General features: G+C 36.9%; 2 protein-coding genes across 2 annotated transcripts; one reads left to right on the top strand and one right to left on the bottom strand.

Annotated features, from left to right (window-relative positions):
• The first annotated feature begins 192 nt into the window (after positions 1-192).
• Positions 193-2,897, top strand: LOC110768661 (small ribosomal subunit protein eS1). Its single transcript, XM_021972482.2, has 7 exons — positions 193-348; positions 434-481; positions 641-746; positions 1,554-1,691; positions 1,787-1,972; positions 2,098-2,298; positions 2,619-2,897. The coding sequence occupies exons 1-7, from the start codon at positions 338-340 to the stop codon at positions 2,709-2,711; spliced, it is 783 nt and encodes a 260-aa protein (XP_021828174.1). The 5' UTR covers positions 193-337; the 3' UTR covers positions 2,712-2,897.
• Positions 2,898-3,848: 951 nt separating this feature from the next.
• On the bottom strand, positions 3,849-13,017 carry LOC110768662 (protein NETWORKED 1A-like). Its single transcript, XM_088247168.1, has 5 exons — positions 12,717-13,017; positions 12,568-12,616; positions 11,745-12,017; positions 5,831-10,464; positions 3,849-5,320 (listed from the first exon to the last, which is right to left on the bottom strand). Exons 3-5 carry the CDS (start codon positions 11,845-11,847, stop codon positions 4,097-4,099), a joined length of 5,961 nt encoding a protein of 1,986 aa, XP_088103294.1. The 5' UTR covers positions 11,848-12,017; positions 12,568-12,616; positions 12,717-13,017; the 3' UTR covers positions 3,849-4,096.
• Positions 13,018-21,786: the final 8,769 nt, after the last annotated feature.

Genomic DNA, 21,786 nt, shown 5'->3' with positions numbered 1-21,786 from the left:
GGGAAGAGGGATTCGAACACATGACATCGTGTCCCATTATAACAACGTAATAGGGTTTGGGTAAGAGCCAGAGCCCAGAACTTAGGCCTTTTCTTGGGCTTTCTCATATAAGGCCCAATCATAACTTGAGCCGTCATATTATTTTAACAAATTACAAAATCTGGCCCAACTATAACCTGAGCCCAGCTCAGTAAGGGCAAGACCTATCCAATTTATATAAGAGAGGGCTAGGGTTTTTGTGTCATCGAAAAGGGTTTGCTCTCACAGCCGTTTCGACTCTCACTTCGTCTGTCTCGCAGGTCACCCTTGAGCTCTTCAGCTCTTCCAAGCTCCAACCATGGCCGTTGGGTACTTTCTCCATACTTTGCATGCGTATATTCAGCTGTTAAATTGCTAAACGGGTCACTGACACATTGAGCTTTGTTTGACACAGGAAGAACAAGAGGATTTCCAAGTCCAAGAAAGGAGGAAAGAAGAAAGCGTAAGCTCATTTTTTTAAATCTACGCTTGATTTACTACAGATCTGGGTTTCTTTTGTGTAGTTTTGTTTTCAGTTTTCATTTCATACAATTTGGTTTATACGTATTAGTTTTGCTTCAATATTGATTTATTCATTTGTATTTGTTTGTTAAAAATACAGGGCTGATCCGTTTGCCAAGAAGGATTGGTATGATATCAAGGCCCCTTCATTGTTCCAGAACAAGAATGTGGGTAAAACCCTCGTCTCCCGTACTCAGGGTACCAAGGTATTATTTCTATCTGTATGTATATATATATATATATTTGGGTTCATTTTTGTTTTAGTTTTTGAGTAGTTGTGTTTTCGTGATTTGTGGTATACGCTGGAAGTAGTTGTGGGATTAGCCTAATTCTAATTTATCTTGAGAAGATAGATTTAGTCTCATCTATGTCTGTAGAGTTGCGTGCATCTGGCTTCACTGGATCAGGTTGTGGTTAGGCTGCTGTTGATTAGATTGTGGTTATTGCTGAACCATAATCTGTGAACTTGTTATCTACTGGTTTTGAATGTATGGATTGCATCTGTTCAGAGTTTTAGGATTACCCTGTTATCTGTTTGTTTGGAAAACGGGGATTCATGAAAAATGGGTTTTTTGTTAGCATTGTTCAGATGTATTTTAGCGTGAAGTTGAGCCATTGTTGCATTTGTTTCTGAGTTAAACACTTCATTGGAATTTTAATGCCAGCTCTAATGTTTGGAGTACCTTTTTTTCTTGTTAGTTTGAGATATTTTCCCCAGTTCTGAGTTTAAAACTTTTTATTTACTCCATTCTGTTCTGGAATTTAAAGCTGGATATTTGAATTTGACATCATTGCTTTTAGCACTATTGTTGTTGCATACGACATGCAAAATTGTAAAGCTATTATATAGTCAATTCATCTTTCTTCATGCACACTTGTAAAGCAATTATTGTTGAGCATAAGAACATTTCTTTTTGACATAAGAACACTTCTTTTTGACATAAGAAGACTCTCCACATATCTTTAATTGTTCACATAATTCATACTCTTAACAAGTGTTGGGATTTTAACAGATTGCTTCGGAAGGACTCAAACATAGAGTCTTTGAGGTATCGCTTGCTGACCTTCAGGGTGATGAGGAACATGCTTACAGAAAGATGCGATTGAGAGCTGAAGATGTCCAAGGGAGGAACGTTCTTACAAATTTCTGGGTAAGAAAATTATAATGTCCATATGTTTTTTTATTTTAATGATTTCTAATATAAATTTATTTCCACCTCTACTGATGTTTTATTGGATTATTCAGGGAATGAACTTCACAACTGACAAGTTGAGGTCATTGGTGAGGAAATGGCAAACTTTAATTGAAGCTCATGTGGATGTGAAGACCACAGACAACTACACTCTCAGGTTGTTCTGCATTGGCTTCACCAAGAGACGTCCAAATCAGGTCAAGAGGACCTGTTATGCACAATCTAGCCAGATTAGACAGGTAATATTGACTTTAGGGTTTACATGTTTATATTAGAAATATTACCATGAAATGTATGTTTTTAGTCATAGTTGGAAGTCTTTGTTTAGCTGTAACATGATGTAATGCTGCATTGATTCTGTCAGATCCGCCGTAAGATGAGGGAGATCATGGTCGCCCAGGCGACATCTAGTGATCTAAAGGACTTGGTTCGCAAGTTCATTGCTGAGAGTATCGGTAAAGAGATTGAGAAGGCAACCATGAGCATCTATCCATTGCAAAATGTCTTCATCCGGAAAGTCAAGATCTTGAAAGCACCGAAGTTTGATCTTACCAAGCTAATGGAGGTATGCCCTTTTTCTGTTTTAGCATGCAGAGTTGACTGACAGTGCAAACGGTTTTTTTATTTATTGGGCATTTGTAACATTATTAAGATATAAATGAGTCCTCCTGACTATAGTACTTTTGGAATACTCGAGCTTTTCTGTCATTATTATATTCATTCTGAGGATTAGGAGTTCAGTAATAGTTTGAAACCCTTCATTCCCTGACATCTGCTTTATATCAATCATTATTGGTGGCATTTTTGCATCATGATCTGTCACACGCTAATGCATTTTGACAGTAGCTGGATATTGATGAAGTAAAATGGACTTTGTATCTGTAGGTCCATGGTGGTAATGAAGATGTTGGTCAGAAGGTTGAAAGACCTGCTGAAGAAGCAGTGACTGAGCCCCCACCAGAAATCGTTGGAGCTTAAAAACAGCCTTTGTTCATTTTCTTCTATTTTAGAGTTGCTCGATTTATGTTTTGTGAACTTGAAGACCGTATTACTTGCTGCTTGTTATGTTCTAGCTGTGAGGAAAAGAAAGTTGCTTGACCGAAATTTTGTGCTTTAATCCAAATACTAAGTTTTTATTATATTTAATCCGAGATTATCTTTGAATCCTGCATTTTACATTCACTATTATATTATTCCTATTACATCTACCATGTAATGTGTACCAAAAGTACAGGTCAAATAGCATCACTCCGCATGTTGTTTCATAAAAGGTTTTTTGCCTTTATTCAATCGGTACAATTAAAGTGGACTGGCAAAACATGCAGAAAGGCTGAACGGGATATGTGTTTTGATCCTTTCCCTATGTCAGTTCGAGTGTTGGGAAACTATTTTGCAGCTTCACCAATTTTGAAGGCAGTCGCCGATTTCAGAGTCCTGATTTACGGAAAAAGACAAAAGACATTGGCTGCCTGAGGCACTCCCACGTTGTCTGAGTGATGCTCCATGAAATGAAATACAAGAAGGGTGTTGGTGTTGCTTCATGACCAGGCCCCACAACTTAAGGCCTCGAGCATCGCCCCCAAGGTCTAAGGTAGCTCCCAACTCAAGGGGCAATGGGCATTACTTTCATATCAGTGATTTTTTTTTAAAATACAAGTGATATAATATCGTGAGAGGATTTGGATTCAAACTTAGATGCAATGAGGGTGGGCTCACTGGGCGAGGCAATGGTGATATTTTGTAGACTTTGGCAGAAGGGTTTCTCTAAATATTTTAGAGTGGATAAGTGGGTAGGTGAGGTGAGTACTTCGGGTTAATAATGTTACTCTTTATAAATAAGGTGTTGTTTCAAAGAGTTGGAGCATTTGTCTCTCCCTGATTGTCGTTGCCAATATATGATCGGTTGAATTGAATTATGCAAACAGAATCACCACTATAAAAAATAATAATAATTTGGTAAAAAAGATATGTATAGAAATCTGAAATTGAGGATCATTAAGCATTACATCCATTAAATTCCTGCTTCAGATGTTATACCACACCCAAGAAGGTCTTGGTTCAAAATCCGGTTAATATTCAACTCTATCCATTTCCCATCTTATTGGAAAACATGAATTGAAGAAAAAAAAGAAGCTTGTATTATTTTGAGTTTCTCCAGTTTATTATGAGATGAAAAGCAGAAGGAAGCATCTTATTTTGATTAGATCAAGCCTAAATCTTACAGAGAATCTGAGCTAATACAGTTCAGTTTTCACCAACTAATCCAGGAAATGATTCGCTTAAGGTAATAATATTAGGACCATTTCATGGAATGAAAACTTAAAAGCCAATAAAATATGCTTCCCTCTAAAGTGGTTACTTCCTCAGTCTCCATTTGTGGAGGGTCTCATACACCCACACACACGAGCCTTCTTGCGCCTCTCACTACTTCTGCCACTGTAAATAAAATCCTTCAGGAGAACACCTGTTCTACTTACGTAAAATCCGTTCCTCCCTTTGTTTTTGTTTTCATCCTCCAATTTCAGCAAAATATAGTGAATGTTCTGTAACTCAAACTGCAACCTTCCAATCTTCTCAGACCCTTTACTTGCCTGTTCGAGTATTCTCTCTCTCCGGACATTTCCAGCCTCCTCCAACTCCATGGACGTCTGCTCGTTCAACGGAGACTCTTCGATATTCTTTTTCAATTGATCATTTATTTCTGCTAGCTGCACAACTGCCTCCTCAACTTCATGCAAGTGTGTCTTGACTGTTTCATATTCAGTGCCATTTGCCTTTCTACCCTTCTTGTTTGTCTCCATCTTCTTATTCAAATCTTGAGCAATTGTTTGCAGACTTGTCAGTTTCTGAGCATCAGAAGCAAGTCTCTCCAATATCTTTTCCTTCTTGCCTTCATGACTCGGCCCTTGAATATCAAGGGACACCTCCAGCTTGTCAATGCCCAACTCCTTCTCAACCTGAACTTCCGAAGAAGAATTTTGAATGATCTGCTGCGAATCTGCAAACCGATGGTAAGCCACATCTTCCCTTGGTGCAGATTTCTGATTTTCTATCTCACTGGTCACTGGATCCTGACGGCAGTGTTGTTCAGCAGTTTCCCATAACTCAAGCATTTGATCATCCGCCCCACCATTCTCTCTCCTGCTTCTTCCATAAAATGAACAATCTGAAACATGATCAAGTGGAATATCTTTCATCGAAGTCCCATTATCAGATTTCATCCTCTGCAACTTGAGATTTTCATCAGTAAACTCATTCACAAGTTTCAGCTCTTCACTTTTACTGCCTTTTCCTTGAAGTGAGGTACCTTTCAATTTTAGCTCTTCGATCTCCACAGAAACCTCCACTTTGATGTTGCTGTTTTTTGTACTTTCCTGAGTTGCAAGCCTTTCCATTTCTTCCACCATTGCCTTTTCAACTGCTTCAATTGCAAGCCTTTCCATTTCTTCTACAAACACCTTTTCAACTTCTTTGATCATAGTCTGCATTTTTTCCAATTCTGAAATTCCGTCTGGTATCAATGTGCTTCGATCTTCTCTGGAATCCTGACAGCTCTTTTGATGTAGATAATTTTGTGGTTCAATATCCTAGAAGTAAAAAGCAAATTAGAAGAAAGAAGAAGAGCAGCAGCTAGCAATGGCGATGGTCAGAATGGTGCAATCAGACACAAGCATGTTAATTAAGTCTTAGGTTTTAGCACTAAGACTTCAATTATGCACACAAAAACTACATGTCACAGTCGAGAAAATCAAGACTTCAAGACAACTTGCAGACTTGTTTTCTCAAATATGTTTCTGTTGCGAAGGCCTTTGCCAGAACAAGAATGTTTTAAGTTTAATATAAACACGACTCTCAGAACTAACTGGAATTTCATGTGAACTTATGATAGCAGTTAGATACACATTTCCTCCATGCCAATGGCCAAAAACACACACTAAACAGATACACTTCTATGTTCTTGAAGGTTCCCTTGAAATTCAAGCCAATTAATTTGGGTTTATGCTGTCAAAACCAAAAATGGAGCAACTACCTAGCTCAGATTGTAACTTCTGAATCATCATGATCATTAATGTTTCTCAAAAGAGGGAAAATATTACCTTATATTGTTGATTGCTTTCCACAAGAAGCTTTGTTCTAAGAACGGCATTGTGCTGAAGAGATGCTACATTCTCTCTCAATGAGGCTACAACAGGAACATATGCAGACAGCTGGGCCATCAGTCCTCCAACTTCACCTTCCAAGGAGCTAACTCTTTCTTTCATTTGTTCAACCTCCACACCTTTTGTAGCACTTTCATCTTTAAGACTCTCACAAACTTCAGAAAGCTCATTAACTTTATTTTCAAGAAAAACTTCACGGACAGCAGAAACTTGAAAATCAAAATAGAATGTTGCAGCCTCAGCCTCCCAGAGTTCAAAGTCATTGCTTCTTTCTTGCAGCTCTGAATTCAAATTCTCTTCTCTAATTCTATGTTCTTCAATTACTTCACTTAAGATGCCCACTTCAATCTCCAGAGTTCCATTTGCTTTGTGAAGGCTATCAATTTCATTTTTCTGATTTGAGTTATCTTTCGATAGTTCCAGAATCTGCTTCTCACAATTTTCTCTCAGTAGTTTTGAATCTTCATTTTCCATCCTCAGTTCCTGAACGGTTCTGCACAATTCCACATTCAAGTCCCCAGTCTTTCTAAGCTTCTCTTCAACTTCTGAGAGCTCCATGGTTTTCTGTTTCAGAGAATTCATTCCAGCTAATATTTGATGGCTTAGCTGAGCTTTTGAGTCCTTGGCTTCACACAGATCCTTGTCCAACAATTGGACTGTCTCATTCAGATGTAGATTTTCTATTTCTTTTTCAATTGCTTTACACAAGATTTCATTCTCCAGAATTTCATTCGCTTCACGAAGGCCAACGATTTCCTTTTTCTGATTTGTGCTACCTTCAGATAGTTCAAGAATCTGCTTCTCACAATTTTCTCTCACAATTTTTGATTCTTCATATTCCATCTTCAGTTCCTGAAATGTTCTACATAATTGCAGATTCAATTCCTCTGTCTTTTCAAGCTTCTCTTCTGCCTCTGAGAGCTTCATGGTTTTCTGTTTCAGATAATCCCTTCCAACTGCAATTTGATAGCTTAGTTGACCATTTAAGTCGTTGGCTTCACTCAGTTCTTTGTCCAACAAGTGGACCGTCTCATTCAGATGTAGATTTTCTACTTCTTTCATCACTAAATTCTCCCCCAATATTCCAACAGCCTCTATAAGGTCATTGTTAATTACAAAGAGGGTGTTGAGATCTTCAGCAAGTGCCTTTAGTTCCGCAGCTTTTTCAATTGTGAAGCTCTCTAAAACCAAAGAGAGGTTGCTGAAAGCTAGTGCTTCATGGAAATTAACACTATTCTCCTCTTCAAGCATTTGCTTTTCCTCTTTCAGGTCCAAAACTTTCTTAAGCAAAGATCTTCTCTCTTCAAGCACCTTGGAGTTCTCATTGTGCAAAACCACATAAGCATCCTGAAAATTTTCCAGCTTAGCTTGAAGCGTTTGCAATTGAGCCTCTAATGTTTCCTCCTTGTGCTCTTTCCTGGTGACTTCCAACCTCAGCTGCCTTGTCATCTCTAGAAGCTCATGCTTCTCTTTTTGTAGCGTAGAACAACGGTCTACGATAATCTCATACTCGTGCTCGAAGAGTTGTTTTGCTAATTCTATATCTGCACCCTCTAATCTCATCTCCTCAAGTAAAGTTAGGAGCACTGACTTCTCAACCAGCAACTGTTGTTCCTCATCCTTGCTCCTAAACAAAGAAGTTTTCAAGTCCTTAATAGTATTCAAAATGTGCAGCACAGGTACTTGGTCTTGTGCACTCTTATTTTCATGGCTATCTGGTTCAGTTTGAAGAGCCCTGAACACTTGACGAATTCCCAGCCTTAACTTTTCGATTTCTCCCACCAAGAATTCTTCTTCCACCTGTAGCTCAAGATTTTCATTCTCCAATTCTGCGATCAGCTTATCAGAAAATTTGGATGCCTCAACATGTCTCTGACTCTCAATTAATAATGAAAAATTCTTCTCTTCCAGATCTTCTATAAACTTCTGAAGGACAAAGATCTCAATCTGGGCATTTAGAGCTTTATCTAGTTCTTCTTCAAATTCTTTCTTTCCCAGCCTTCTTTCTTCCTGCATGACATGGAAATTGTTTTCCAAACCTGCTAACCGAGCCTCACTTGACCGTATATAACTTGCACGCTCTCGTTTTTCTGCATGAAGGGAACCCCATAGTTCCTCTACAACATTAAGTGTGGAGCCTTTCTCCTTCTCCAGCTTAGAATATTTTTTCTCTAATTTTGTGAACCGCTTTTCCAGGTTTCGCAGTCTCTGTTCAACATCTTTTAACTGAAATACAAGGGTGCCTCTCTCATTAAGAAGATTGCACTTCTCATTATTGAGTAACTGGCACAACTCTTCCAAGCTCTTTGATCTTGCTCTCAACCGTTCAAGCTCAATATTTGCCCCAGAGAGGGAATTTTCCAGCAAGGTGTTCTTCTCAAAAAGCTTCTGCATATTCTGAGTGATAATTTGTAACTGAGAAAGCAGGATAGCTTTCTCAGCAACAAGAATGGATTTTTCTCCCTGGAGAAACTGGCAAGACTCTTGCAATTCTTTGACCTTCTCTCTCAAACCCTCCAACTCACCATTCAACCCCAACAGCGAACTCTCCAGAACGGCATTCTCCTTTGAAAGTTTACCCATATCCTTCAATTTCTCATAAAGAAGTTCTCTCTCTTCTCTGTCCCTTGTGCAGATATCTTTTAGCTTTGCCTTTTCATTTTGCAAGTCTTTCACAGATGACTCAAAGCATTCAGGATTTAAACCTGCTGATTCCACCTGCTCCACCATAGCATGGTATCTTCTGTTCAATCCCTTAATTTCCTCCTCCAAATCGAATATATGTTGCTGGAGGGCATTGCTTTGGTCTGATTTTAGCGCAACCTCCTGTTCAAGTTTCTCTTTCATCTCTTTGATGTTAAATATTTCATCTTGAAGATTCTTTATCGAGATAGTGCAAGAAAAATTCAATTCACTTAAGCTCTTATTTTCCTCCTTAACCTGCTGGATATCATCCTCCATACCTTGTTTGCGTATCTCCAATTCCTTCAACATTTGAAGGCCATTTTTGAACTCCAGTGCTAAAGCTTTCTGTGCCTCTTGAGATTGGGAGTGCAACTTCTTTAGAGCTTGGAGAGTGGCTTCAGCTTGCACAAACCGCAAGTGCTCCTCTTGCATCAAAATCTGAAATTTCTCCATCTCTTCATTCTTCTCTGAAAGTTCTTGATCTTTACTTGTAATCTTCTTCAGCAGACTGTCCGCCTCTAACCGCAGAGACTGATTTGATCTCTCCAAGAGAACGCATTGTTCTTCGGCACTCTTTAAGTTTGCTGCCCCTGTCAAAATTTCGCTTTTCAGTCGTTCAGCATCTGCTTGAGCATGAGAAATTTCACTTTCCATCTTAGAAATTGTATCCATGCACTGCTTGTATTGAAGAGCTGCAGCTTCTTTCTCTTCCTTCAGTATAGCCAGAGATTCCTTCAGAGATTTGATTTCACCTTCAGCTCTTTCAATTTGTTCATTAAGCATTCTGGAATTTTCCTCAGAAACTGAGATTTTAGTCTCCAGAACAGATATCTGCTCAAGACATTGCTTGTACTGAAGAAAAAAACCTTCCTTTTCAGCCTCTAGTGTAGAAAGTTCTTGCTTGAGATTTTGAGCTTCAGTTTCTGCTTTAATAGCTCGCTCATTAAGTCCTTTTGCGTCCCTTTGGGCAAAAGATAACATGCTCTCCAGGCTAGATATCCTTTCCAAACAACGATTGTACTGAAGAAGACCAGCATCCCTCTCCGCTTCTAATTCCACAAGAGTTTCCTTCAATATTGTAGTTTCAATATCAGCTTTGCTCACTCGTTCATCGAGCCCTCCAACAGCCATTTGTGCATCATTTAGTTCTCTCCCCAGTTTAGATAACTTCTCCAAACTCTGCTCGTACTGAAGAAGGACTGCGTCTTTTTCAGCTTGTATCTCATGTAGAGTTTTCTTTAAGGTTTGAACTTCAGTTTCAGCTTTTGCAGCACGCTCAGATTGAGAAAGAACCTGGGTCTTGAGACTCTGGTTCTCACTTGTTAACTGAGAGTACCCACTTTGCAACTTTTGTTTGCTCTCTTCTGCTTCTTGGAAACTTAAGCCTTCTCCCATCCTTCCCTCTGCAACCTTTAAATTATTTGGCACTTCTCCTGGATTGAACATCTCATTGACCTGTTTCAGACCTCTTTTGCTTATTCCTGATTCAGAGTCTACTGAACCCCTTTTCAAAGCTTGTAAGTTAGTTGATGAGAGTCCCAGTGCATCCTTATGCAAGTCATCTGCGTCAAATAAGGCACGAACTGGATGTGGAATTTCTGGTGTATGAGGTTCAACGTCTGGGCCAGAAGAGCCTGAGGGTGATTCATCTGCCAATACATAAGGTACTTGGTTGGGAAATGCTTCTGCCATGGTTCGATGAGCCTGGCGCAGCTCCACAGTTGCATGATCATACCTCTCTGCTAACGCACGATAAGCTCGATAGAATTCCTCAACCAGTTTCATGAGCTCTGGGCGTTTTTTGTAGTACATTTCTGCCCTCCTTGCAAAAGAATCTGCATCTTCTTCAATGAGCTTGATCATTGCTTTGACTTTGGCATCCATGTCTGCAAAATAAGATTTAGGGTTGATTAAGAATGTAGCCTGAAAATTCCGAAGACATCCATATGCAAAAACATGCTCAAGTGCAAATGCTGAGGAGATAAAACGAAATCCAACAGACAAGTATTATTTGATTAAGCAACTATACAATCTCTTTAAAATTTCAAGGAATTCCAGGTTGAGAGCAACTTTCTAGCAAGAATTTGGATCGATATAACTCTTTAATTAGTAGCAAATATGAACTGCATGTTATCATTCTTATGTTTCTGACACCATTTTAGATGGTTCATGCTTGGACCATTAACTTCTTGTACTTCTAAAGCCGACACATTTCCCATTCCTACAATGAAAATGAGAAGATATTTGTATTGCTTCTTTTTTTAGACTTCTTCACACACGAAAGCATATTCATCAGAAAGACCCCTCTGGTTTGGAATATACACAGCAGCATAAAAAAAATGATCAAGGTCCAGAGGTGAAGCCTTTAAGGGTGACCAAACTAGTGTTTGTAGTTCAGATATATAATTTTTTTTAAATATTCCTTATCTACCATGACCTGAAAATTCCTTTTAAAACATATTGCATATACTTGACATTGTATCATCCTAACATCATACATCACAAAACTTGAGATCCACCATATCTTGTTTCCATTCATTTTTGGTTTAGCTGAACACAATCTAGTTTCATGTTCAAATTAACATGGATGATCTTGATCGTAGTTTGACGAAAAGTGACAAGTCATGAAAAAATTATACATAGGCATATCACCTATGTAGGCCAGACAGATCCTAACCAGGCGTGTGAACACAGCTGGCCACATATAGAATGGTTTATAAAATAAAAATTGAAGATAATCATAAATGGTTTTCAGTACTTAGTGTTAGTTCTATCTATTCTCCCCCCTCCACTATCACATCTCTTTTGTCTCTGTCTCGTCTCTCCTTTCCTATTCATTTGAAAACAGAAGGATTAAGAAAGGGGATGTTTAGTTTTTAAAATTAACATCCAAAAGAGAAGAATACAGGCATATTTTACTTAAGATCTTTATGTTGGTATCCATGCATCACTACCAAAATGCTATGTCTTGTTGTTATGACTCGCCGTCATATGTGATTAGAGGCTATATAATTAGTGCAGAGTTTATATATGCATCTGAATAAAATTGATTTCAATCCAAACCCTACTAAATAAAGTTCCTAATACACAGTGAGATAGAAACAATTGGAAGTTTCTATCCGGTAATTAGTATAGTTCCAAATAAATGCAAGGAAAATATCAAGACCTGTAAGATTTTCCTGAAGCCATTTTGAATTCTTTGGGCTAATATGACTGTCCCACCACCAAGAATATAAGCGTCTGGACTCAGAATGTAACAGGGTTGCCATGACTCCAGCGCAGCACAACAACAGAACTGGTTTTGACTTGGGAAAGGCCTGATCCTTGTACCAGTAATAAACCCCCAGATAATGGATCCAGGCCAGATTATCAGCTCAATGAACTTCCACCGCTCAATATTCCAAAGGAGGCTTTACAGTTCTGTATATCTCACTCCTGCCTGGACACCAAAATCACCAAAGAAAATGTAAGTGCAAGAAAACTTTAAAGAGATTGTCGGAATGGCATAAAGTTCTACCAGCAAGAAGTTATCAAGACAAAACCAATGATAGGAAATTGCAGATTGCCTGCTCTATTAGACAGATGCAATTGATCCAAGGGAAGAAAATAAGTAACACTAAGCAAGAGGACATCAAGAAAAAAACAAACAATGTGGCAAACTGAGGTTGTCTTTGATATATGAGAAATCAAAATTCATATAAGTGCTAAAAATTGGAAAATACAAAAACTAGGTGATCCAGAAATTGACCCCAATAAAACTCAGAATAAAGGAGCTTTTTCACCTAATCAACACTTCGCAAAATGAGAAGCCATACTTGAACTACTAAAACAAAAAACCAACACAATGATCAAACACAGGAAGGAGTTCATGGGCAAGCGAACATACCACTCAAAGATGAGCTTTTTATTTTGCAAATGGATTGCAAAAAAACAGAAGAAAAAAAAAAAAAGACTTGACTCTCTTATTAAACATAAGATCAGGAACTTACCAGAAGATTGAGTGACAGCCGGTGCTGGATTTCCAATCAACAAGTGAACCTACAAATCAAAGAAACATAAATGCATTAGTTTTGAGCAGATGGGTCTTCATAAAAACTGCAGAAGCTAATCCTTTATGAACCATAAGATTAAAACCAACCTTAATGAATGATTTCAGTGGTGGGTTCTGATAGACAATGCAAAGCTACCATTCAAGGGTACACACAACAGCTTTCACATGTAAAGCAAATGAGTTTCAATAGAGACTGAAAAGACTGATTCTTTCTGCTCCGTTTGGATCAAGTACATGCCAAAGGAATGAAAAACTGGAAATGGGGTTCTGATCAAGCAGCTATGATTGGAAAACTCCAGCTGCATACATTACAGTTTCACCCCATTTTCTCTCTTTTTACTCTGTTTTCTCCTCAAACAGGAGACTCCCACTACTCTTCTCTCTTTATTGGGTTTTGTGTAGTATATTTGACAGATTTGGAACTGTCACTATTTGATGACTCATGAACTGTAAAGGCAAGAAAGAGAACGAGGAAGTAAAAAAGTAACACATTTTGTAATTTTCCCGGCAACAAAAATAATTTTAAAAAAACTCATTTTGTAAGTTTTCTTAATCTTGGAAACTATTGTGAATTGAAAAATCCATTGACATTTTAAGTAATAATATTCTGAGAGTTATGCTGTCATTTGTCGTTACTTTTGAAAATTTTGCCCACTTTTGTCATCATTTTTCACTTTTCGGTGTGTGGATATGGAGGGAGGAGAAAAGTGTTTAAGGGAACCCAAATGACTAATCTACCCCTGCTTAAGATCTGCATAATGTTCTTTTTTTGGGGTTCTGCATATTTCTGGATTCAAGGAATAATTTCTGTTCCTTTTCATTGCTTTGGTAATCTTTCATTATGTCTCTCCCCCGTGGCCCTATTGAGTTGCTCGTGCTACATAGTTTTGCTGGCTTTTCTTTTAATTCTTTATTAAGGGATCGTAATACGTGTGTTTGATTAGCATATATAAGTACAAAACAAAAAGGAACTCCATTATTAATCAACCTTTTACATTTTGTTTCTTTTCTCTCAAAACAAGGACAACCATGAAACCCTAATGGAAATTAAATTTTAGTATAGTTACATATTTAGACCATAATTTTTTGTTACAAAATAATATTATATAACACACTAACGTATCAAGTTCGTACATATGTTGTTTTCCTATTTTGGCCGATTTATCAATCTTACTTTAAATAAACCTACCAATTATACATATTTTTCCCTTATTAGATACCACGGATTGTACTAAATAATTATGCCAAATATTCCTTTGGGCTTATTCATGGAAAGGAGTAGAATGAACGGAAGTGTGCAGTTGTCATCATGTTAGATTAGCAATTTAATGAAAGATTAGTCATTCTTGGTTGTGCATGATTTGGAGTGTCAATAACATCCCATCTTTTTTATTTAAGAAAATGCATTATACAGTGTGGTTGGAGGTTTGCACGATTATGGCTGGGGAATCTATATATTGATCTGATTTCATTGCTACGGCTCTTCTTAAGTTTTAATAGTTTATACTACTTTTAGCAAACCAAATGATACTAAATCAATATTTTGTAATTTATGTAGCAAAGTTCCACATGTATTTCTATCTACATTGAATTCAATACTGTATATAATAATAACACTATGTACACAAAGCTGCCATATATAAAGAATGAACAAGTGGGGAGCTGTACATGTCTAAGCTTTACGTTAGCAATTGCAAACTCTCAATATTTTCTCCTAAAAGTAATGAAAAACACCACCAAATTGCAACTTTGGAATTTAGATGCACTAAACTTAATATTAGACGTCTCTCCTACCACAGTTGGATTCTTGTATGAATTTATTTCATTTTTTATGCAAAGATTCTTGTATGAAATTATTGACATTAATTTGGATTAATTTGGATGATATCAGTCACTTTTCTTCTGCTGGGTCGTCACCTTTTCATGGTGGACCGGTTGGACTGGACGGTGGAGCCTCAGCCACCCCTTGGCCTCTCATCATTCCAACAACTACAAGTCTACAAGTCTACAGCTACAACCTACATGGGGTGGGGAGCATAGTATAAGCTTGGGAGAAACCCCAAAAAATTCCTCCATTCCTCCCTTCATGTGTCATGCACAACTATTTTATTTTGATGCCTTAAATGGCCACATTTTCATGTTTAAAAATCTGTTTATACAACAGAGAATGGTGCTTGTACATTCAAATGGGAAGTGATTACATATATCAATTTACAATATTTGATACCTACGCAGTCAATTTATTAGATATCAACATCTATCTATGAACACGGATGTAGAGTTTTATGTTTGAGTACGCCACAAACTTAAAATCATAAGATTCCTCATTGCAATCTATGACTACACTTTATATACATTTAAAAAGTTAAGAAAATGAAAGATGTCAAGGCCACTTTCGGCCTATAAATAACTTCATTCGTGTAAATATCGGCAATGTATCAGGTATTGTGGATTGACACTGATTGATTAAAATGAAAGAAAATTACTCAAATTTTATATATAAGGAAAGTAAGTAAAGTGATGAAACACAACCATCACAGTTTTTAGCATTACAAGGAAAGTAAGTGGCATGATAGGAGACGCATACCTACCAAAATTGGAAAAAATAAAGGAAAATCATGTTTGCGGAGACGGGAAGAAATTGAAGTACTACTTGATCATGAAGATCAAATACTTAATTTGTGCTATAATGATGATTAGATTATTATTTACATTTTGGTGTTTATTTGGTAATGACAGTGATGCATTAAATAGATAGTTTTTTTAATAAAAGAAAGTAGCTAGGTTTTACATCAGCACCGTTGAATTATTAATGATCCAGCCCACACATGCCACATGCGAGTGACTTTCACTCTGCAATCACATTGACAATTCTGGGTCTCAAGGGGCACATGGGTGATTATGTACCAGTCAAGAACCCTAACCATTTCATGCAAAATGTGATCAGATTGGTCATGGCCATCATGGTTCATGGACCACCTTGGTCCCTTCAATGCAAGTATAAGTAATTTTCTTCCTTCTTCCAGTCATAATGCTTGAATTTAAATTTTTTATTATTATTAAAATGATATTTTAAACTACTCTAATGTACGAGGAGGGAGTTGAACACGGGTGCAAGAGAGCAGACACACTATCTTGACCAACTGGCCTAACTTATGTTGCATAGTGCTTAAATTCATTAGTATATAGTTAGTAGGAGATTGGTGAACATTTGCTGTTAATTAAGAACGTCGAAGAAGAAATTAAGGCCTCCCAACGCCAAAGAAGTTTGTTTATAGCTGTGTGGGTCAAGAGGTGACAAAACAACAGCTAAAGTTGCTTGCTTCTAACCAAACCCTAGATATCCTCTCTTGCACTTGTAGCAAGTCTAGCATGATGCTACACATCACATATTATGAAACCATTTAAAGCACATCGCAGCACCGTTGAAATAATGATCAAGCACATATCAATATGAACCATGAATTTGGTCCCACATCTTTTCTTTTATTTGGCACACATCTAAACAAGCATTATAGTCAAAGTTGCCAAAGAAAAAAGGAGTGAAGCCATAATTTCTTGCTGCCACTTTAGATGAGATTTTGTGACTTATCTTGGAGCTAGGGTTACTTGTTGTGACCCCTCCTAAGACAGCTGCTTTTATAGTTGTATGTATATTGGTGAGCATATTGCCAAATCCCCCTTCATTTTCCGGCCTCCTATTTGATGTTTACTACCCACCAAATGACCAAAGCTACAATGCTTTGAAGACACTAGACTTGTCGGTCACCGACCCATATGATGTGATCACTCATCTCTCTCTCTCTCTCAAATTATTGGATATATATGGTGAAAGTAAAATGCCATTTATATGACCTCTCTTAAATCCCGCTTCCAAAACTAACGCCCCCTCCTCCCCCCCCAATCATAATAAAAAATTGTCCTCCAAATCTTGAAAAGCAATGCGGAGAGGTGGAGATTAGATTAGGGTAGGCAATTTAGCAAATGGACCCCAACAAAAAGATGATCAGATTGAGATTTTGTTTTTGTGTTTTAGCGCAAGTATTGTAAGCCAGCTAAGGCACCCAATGTTCCCTCAAAGTTGGCCAAACGTACAAGCATATATTTTGATGGGGTCTTTGGGCTAAGTGACAAGGATATAAGGCTACCACTCTTCATGCTCACCCATGTGCCACCAATATTTGTCACATTATTTCACACGACCTACTATGCTTGGTTTACCTACATGTATATCAACAGAACCACCGCCTCCTAATAACTAGTGCTCTATTCGTTTTCTAGTGGGTACAATCATAGAACTTTAAACTATTGCAGGAGCTATGAATGAAATTACTCTACTACTAAAGTTATCACTGCTCATTGAGTTCGATAATATTATTACATTTTAGCCTATGTATTTTTAAAAAGAATTATGGAATTACATTCATAATTCAGTCAAAAAAACAACTAACCACAAAGAGCCATTATAATAACTGAGTGATCTAACATCAAAATTAAGACAATCTAGGGCTCCTCCATTAAAGAAATTCTGGCATAGACATCTCAATTTAAGAGTGCAAACTCAGAATAACCAAAAATAGATAAAGCTTGAAAAAACCAAGCCATAAAAAGACAAATAAAACTCTCACAAAGGAGAGGTGAAAAGCTCTCACAAAGGAGAGGTAAAAACTACACAAAACCCAAAGAGTATATGCGACTTATTCCAAACATAAAGAAACTACAAAAAGGATGGTTGTAGAGATCCGACACCGAAACGTAGATGGAGATCCGATGCCGAGACGCATCCGTCTGTGATGAGTGGAGGAAAATCATTACAAAACAAAGACAAATAGGAGAAACCCTTTGTCTCTGAAAATTGGGAAAAATAGAAGAAGGGTAAGGGAGAATGAGAGAGAGGAGGAAGAACAATGGCTTCCTCCCTCCTCAAAATGAAAACGATTGTAGAGTGTTTTTTAGGACAGTAAATTCATGTGGTGCTGTCTTCAATTTATGCACTTTGAGTGTATATTTATTTATAGTCATATATTATATATAGATTACATGATGTATATGTTAGCAATAAACCAAAGAAAAAAAAATTATAAAATTATGTTGATGAGCCATAACAAAGGCGATCGTGCAAGTTCTCCCAACTACATATATAGATTATGCATATGGCATATTTTGAACAAATTTTCTGAAAAGGTAAATCCACCCACGCTCAGAAAGAGATTCTCGAATTTCAATGCTTGCATATGGGATATAGATACAACTTCAGAATTTGAATCAAAATGGCTTGCCTTGGTTACAAAAAGTGGATTGAATGAACATCCATAGTTAAGTTCAATTTATGATTTGCTGGATTCCAACCTATGTGAGACATGTTTTTTTTTGTTAGAATGTTGAGCAATTACTTTATATGATAATTTAACTGAATACTAAAAAACATATAATTAAATTACAAAGAAATGAAGCCATTTATGTCATAACATAATTACAGCAATAGACCACCAAATGTACCAAAATTCACATAGACAGAGATGCATAAGTGCATTTTTATGTATCTGTTAAAAAAATGCAAAAAAAAAAGAAAAAAAAAAAGAAAAGGTGATGTGATACAAAATAAGGTGCTGCATAATGTATATGGAACACAAATGCTTGTACGTAATCACAACACACAGTCTAAATTTAGACCCAACTTGTTAGTTGTATTAAGCAGATGCTTTCCACGAACTTGGCACAAAAATTTCACATGAAATTTGTTACTTGCTAAAAATGGACAACAAACTCACATGTATTTTGATGTGTCCAAACAGAATGATGATGAATTTTTTTATTATTTTAAAGAATGATATTTATCATATATTGTGATTTATTTTTTTGGTCTGAACCACGAGGTGGTCCTGGATGGGCCCCAACTATGGGTGGCACCTTTAAGCCTTAACCACAATTCAAACTAATCCCCACTCACACCGGGTCGGCCCGTAAGGGGTAAAGTGCTGGCCAAAGTGATGACTCCATACAAGAGCAGGGATCGAACCCCTGACCTCTCTTAAGGAATGAGAGTGCCGAACCACTCACACCAACCACCTTGGTTATATATTGTGATTTATTTGGCTTTGCCATTCAAAATTTTAATTGTACTGGTAAAGGGATTTGAATATGCTGAAGTGGTAGTCATTTTCAGGTTCATACCAAAATCTGTTTACAATAGATGAGAATGTATGTGTGTGGGACTTGACCAATTGTAGTGATGCAGATGGTGATGGTGTGGATCCCGACATTTGTGTCATACCCAAACTCTATACTCAGTTTATACCAGAAGTGGGGAAAGACTTCGATTCATATATCACTTCAAGATGTTTATAATTTCTATAATAATTATGCAGAGATGGTAGGATTCGTTCAAGTAAAAAGGGTATGCACACAGGCGAGATAAAAAAGGAAAAAATATGTATATGTTCTAAACAAGGTATGTGTTGTAGACCCGAAGCGGAATGCAAGGTAATAAAAAGATGCAGAGGCAAAGAATGACTAGATTATGTTATTTCAGAGGGATGTCTGCTATAACCAACATAATCTGTTAATTCACCATATAAATTCGCTCCAACACTTGGAGAAAAGAAAGAAAAAATTGTCATGAAACAAGGAGCAACGATGCAGCTAGCTATACTAGTGTACACTTGTTAACAAAAACAAAGCAAGCCAAACCTTGAAAGAGAGAAGGATAGGCTCAAGGGTGGAACCATGAATTTTTCAACGGGTGGGCTAGCTAAAGTTATTAGTTTAAAATTTAATGATTATTTTTTTTGGTACTTACAATTTCTATAATCTTTCTAGAAATAAAAGTAAACATTAAATCATATAAACCACGCTAGTTCATAGCTTCATAGACTAATATTCAATAAGTTTTAACATAAACCAAATAGGGTTTAACACCATAGTGGATTGAACGTCTAAGACTTTTTACCTAGATTGACCTTAGGTTCCTTCATGCATTCATATCATACATGAAAAATTGTTTTATGTAAAAATATTGACTAATTTTGAAAAATGGGTTTTCGGAATAATCATTTTCTCAAGATAATTTTTGGCGGCTTTTATTCTTCACACATCAAATAAGAAAACTTGATTTTATGGGATTTTAGTATGAAGTATATATTGACTAAATGAGCCATTATTTTTAGCCTAAATTGTATTTTGCAATAAAACCGATTTTTCATATTTTGATTTGGTGGGAATTTGATTTTCTAGTATTTTTATTTGAATCCAAATGGGGGGTACTTCCTTATTTACATTGTAAACTTAAGTAAATGGAGTAATATAAAAATAAATAAAAGTAAAATAACAAAGATATTTACTTAAATGTTGAAAATGAAAATAAGGTAATCTGTACACCGCCACTGACTAGGCTAATATTGAAAATAAGTTAAAATATATAGGTTTTATATTTTTTTTCTTAAAAAATCACACTAGGCTACAGCGCACTGTAGCCTTTAGTGTGGTTCCGCCCTTGGGCTTAGATGCTACCAGGGATTTTGTGTGAGCCAGGCGACTGGTCGGGTGAATAAAACTAAACCAGAATCGATGCAGTGTCTTAGATATATATCATGTAGATCATCAGTGTAACTGTGGAGTACGTATTTGAATTCATGGCATTTCTGGCATAGAAACAATATCCGATCATGAATCCCCACAATCTCTACCCATCGAGGAGGAGGAAGAGGAGCATTCTTATTCGTATTCTTATTATTACTATACTCCAGCTTGAAAACTTGAAATGCTTCAGCATAATTAGGTGGACATACAAGCAGATTCATAGTATGATCGTCCGGAAAAGTAATCATAATCAACTCCTTTGATGTAGAGAAATCTTTTGTAAGGGAAAGACGACTCTTTTTATCTTAAATATATGGTCGAACCTTTCACGATCTGGCAGCCTTGGGGTGTCGTCAAGTACAACCAACCTTTGAGCTGTGTAGTGGAGTTGTTGATTATCATTTGTGTCAAACTGAAACACTAATAAAAACTGGGACAGGTTCTTGGTTGCAGCATATAATCTTTTTGGTCACTTGGATTTAACATGAAAATTCAATTTGGTCACAAAGAAAAAAATTTATCCAATTTGATCATCGTATTTCCTAAAGTTTACGATTTATTAACATTCCGGTATCTTTCGTTAAATATATATATATATTTAGGAAGCACATTCGGTTCTCTTCCTCTAACTCAACGAGTTAGGATATATTGTGCTATTAGGGTTTAACAAATTGGGGAAAGTCTTGGGTTGAAATCGAAATTGTAGGGAGTATAAGGTCACATATTGGATGCTATACTGAAGCATGAATCAATTGATTCCTAAATGTATTATGACTTCAAATGGCAAGAAGACGTAATTAAGGTGATTGCGTAATTAACATAAAATAACAAAATATCTATAAATTGTAAATTTTGAAAAATACTATAACAAATTTGGCTAAATTTTTTTATCAATGATCAAATTGAATTTTCATGTTAAACCCATTAACCAAAAAGGTATTTAACCCTTTCATATATAAAGTAACAACAAAAATAAAAACTTTTTATCTGCATGAGGGTTAAAGAGAAAGAGAAAGCAACTCTCATTATATCGCGACAAGATTTGACAATAAGATATTACGAGTTTTTCTGAAGGACCCTGGTGGCAGTCCATCAATTTGGAAAGTCCACTAAATTTTTTAGCACCGGCAAACTTAACTGCCTTTGCAAGCCTACCTAGTGTCACGGGATGACTTTTTCGGAGTCTTCCTTCCGTGCGGCCTTAGACTTGATCGCCTCTCGAACAAGCTAAGCAGCCTTCCTTCCCACAATCTAAGATCGAATCAAGCAAGAACACAACGCAAGAGCAATAACGATAAAAACACTCAAGAACGCACAAGATAGTTTGGGAGAATATATGCTTGTATTACTACTCAAATGTTTTACAAGTTGTGAAGTATGCTTTACAAGATGTGAGGTGAGGATACACAATGTGACATCCTCCTTATATATTGTTCCTATCCCACCTACCACCACAGTAGGTGGCTAAGATACAATGTCACCAACCGAGACTCTACCTACCACTCTCACCAACCGACGTCCACCAACTACTATACATCGAATCTGGACATGTGGGCTAAGAGGTCTAGCATGATCAATC

The sequence above is a fragment of the Prunus avium genome, chromosome 1, assembly GCF_965620075.1.
Source record: "Prunus avium chromosome 1, drPruAviu1.hap1.1, whole genome shotgun sequence".
Taxonomy (NCBI): Eukaryota; Viridiplantae; Streptophyta; class Magnoliopsida; order Rosales; family Rosaceae; genus Prunus; species Prunus avium.
The sequence above is the reverse complement of the archived record's forward strand: the minus strand, read 5'-3'. Positions and strand labels throughout refer to the sequence as shown.

Excerpts from the sequence above, each read along its gene's own strand:
- LOC110768661 (XM_021972482.2), top strand. Across the intron at positions 1,692-1,786 it reads ACGTTCTTACAAATTTCTGG|GGAATGAACTTCACAACTGA; the intron begins GTAAGAAAATTA and ends TGGATTATTCAG. Across the intron at positions 1,973-2,097 it reads AATCTAGCCAGATTAGACAG|ATCCGCCGTAAGATGAGGGA; the intron begins GTAATATTGACT and ends TGATTCTGTCAG.
- LOC110768662 (XM_088247168.1), bottom strand. The coding sequence starts at position 11,847 with ATGGCAACCCTGTTACATTCTGAGTCCAGACGCTTATATTCTTGGTGG. Across the intron at positions 10,465-11,744 it reads GCTTCAGGAAAATCTTACAG|ACATGGATGCCAAAGTCAAA; the intron begins GTCTTGATATTT and ends CTTATTTTGCAG. Across the intron at positions 5,321-5,830 it reads AAAGCAATCAACAATATAAG|GATATTGAACCACAAAATTA; the intron begins GTAATATTTTCC and ends TTTTACTTCTAG.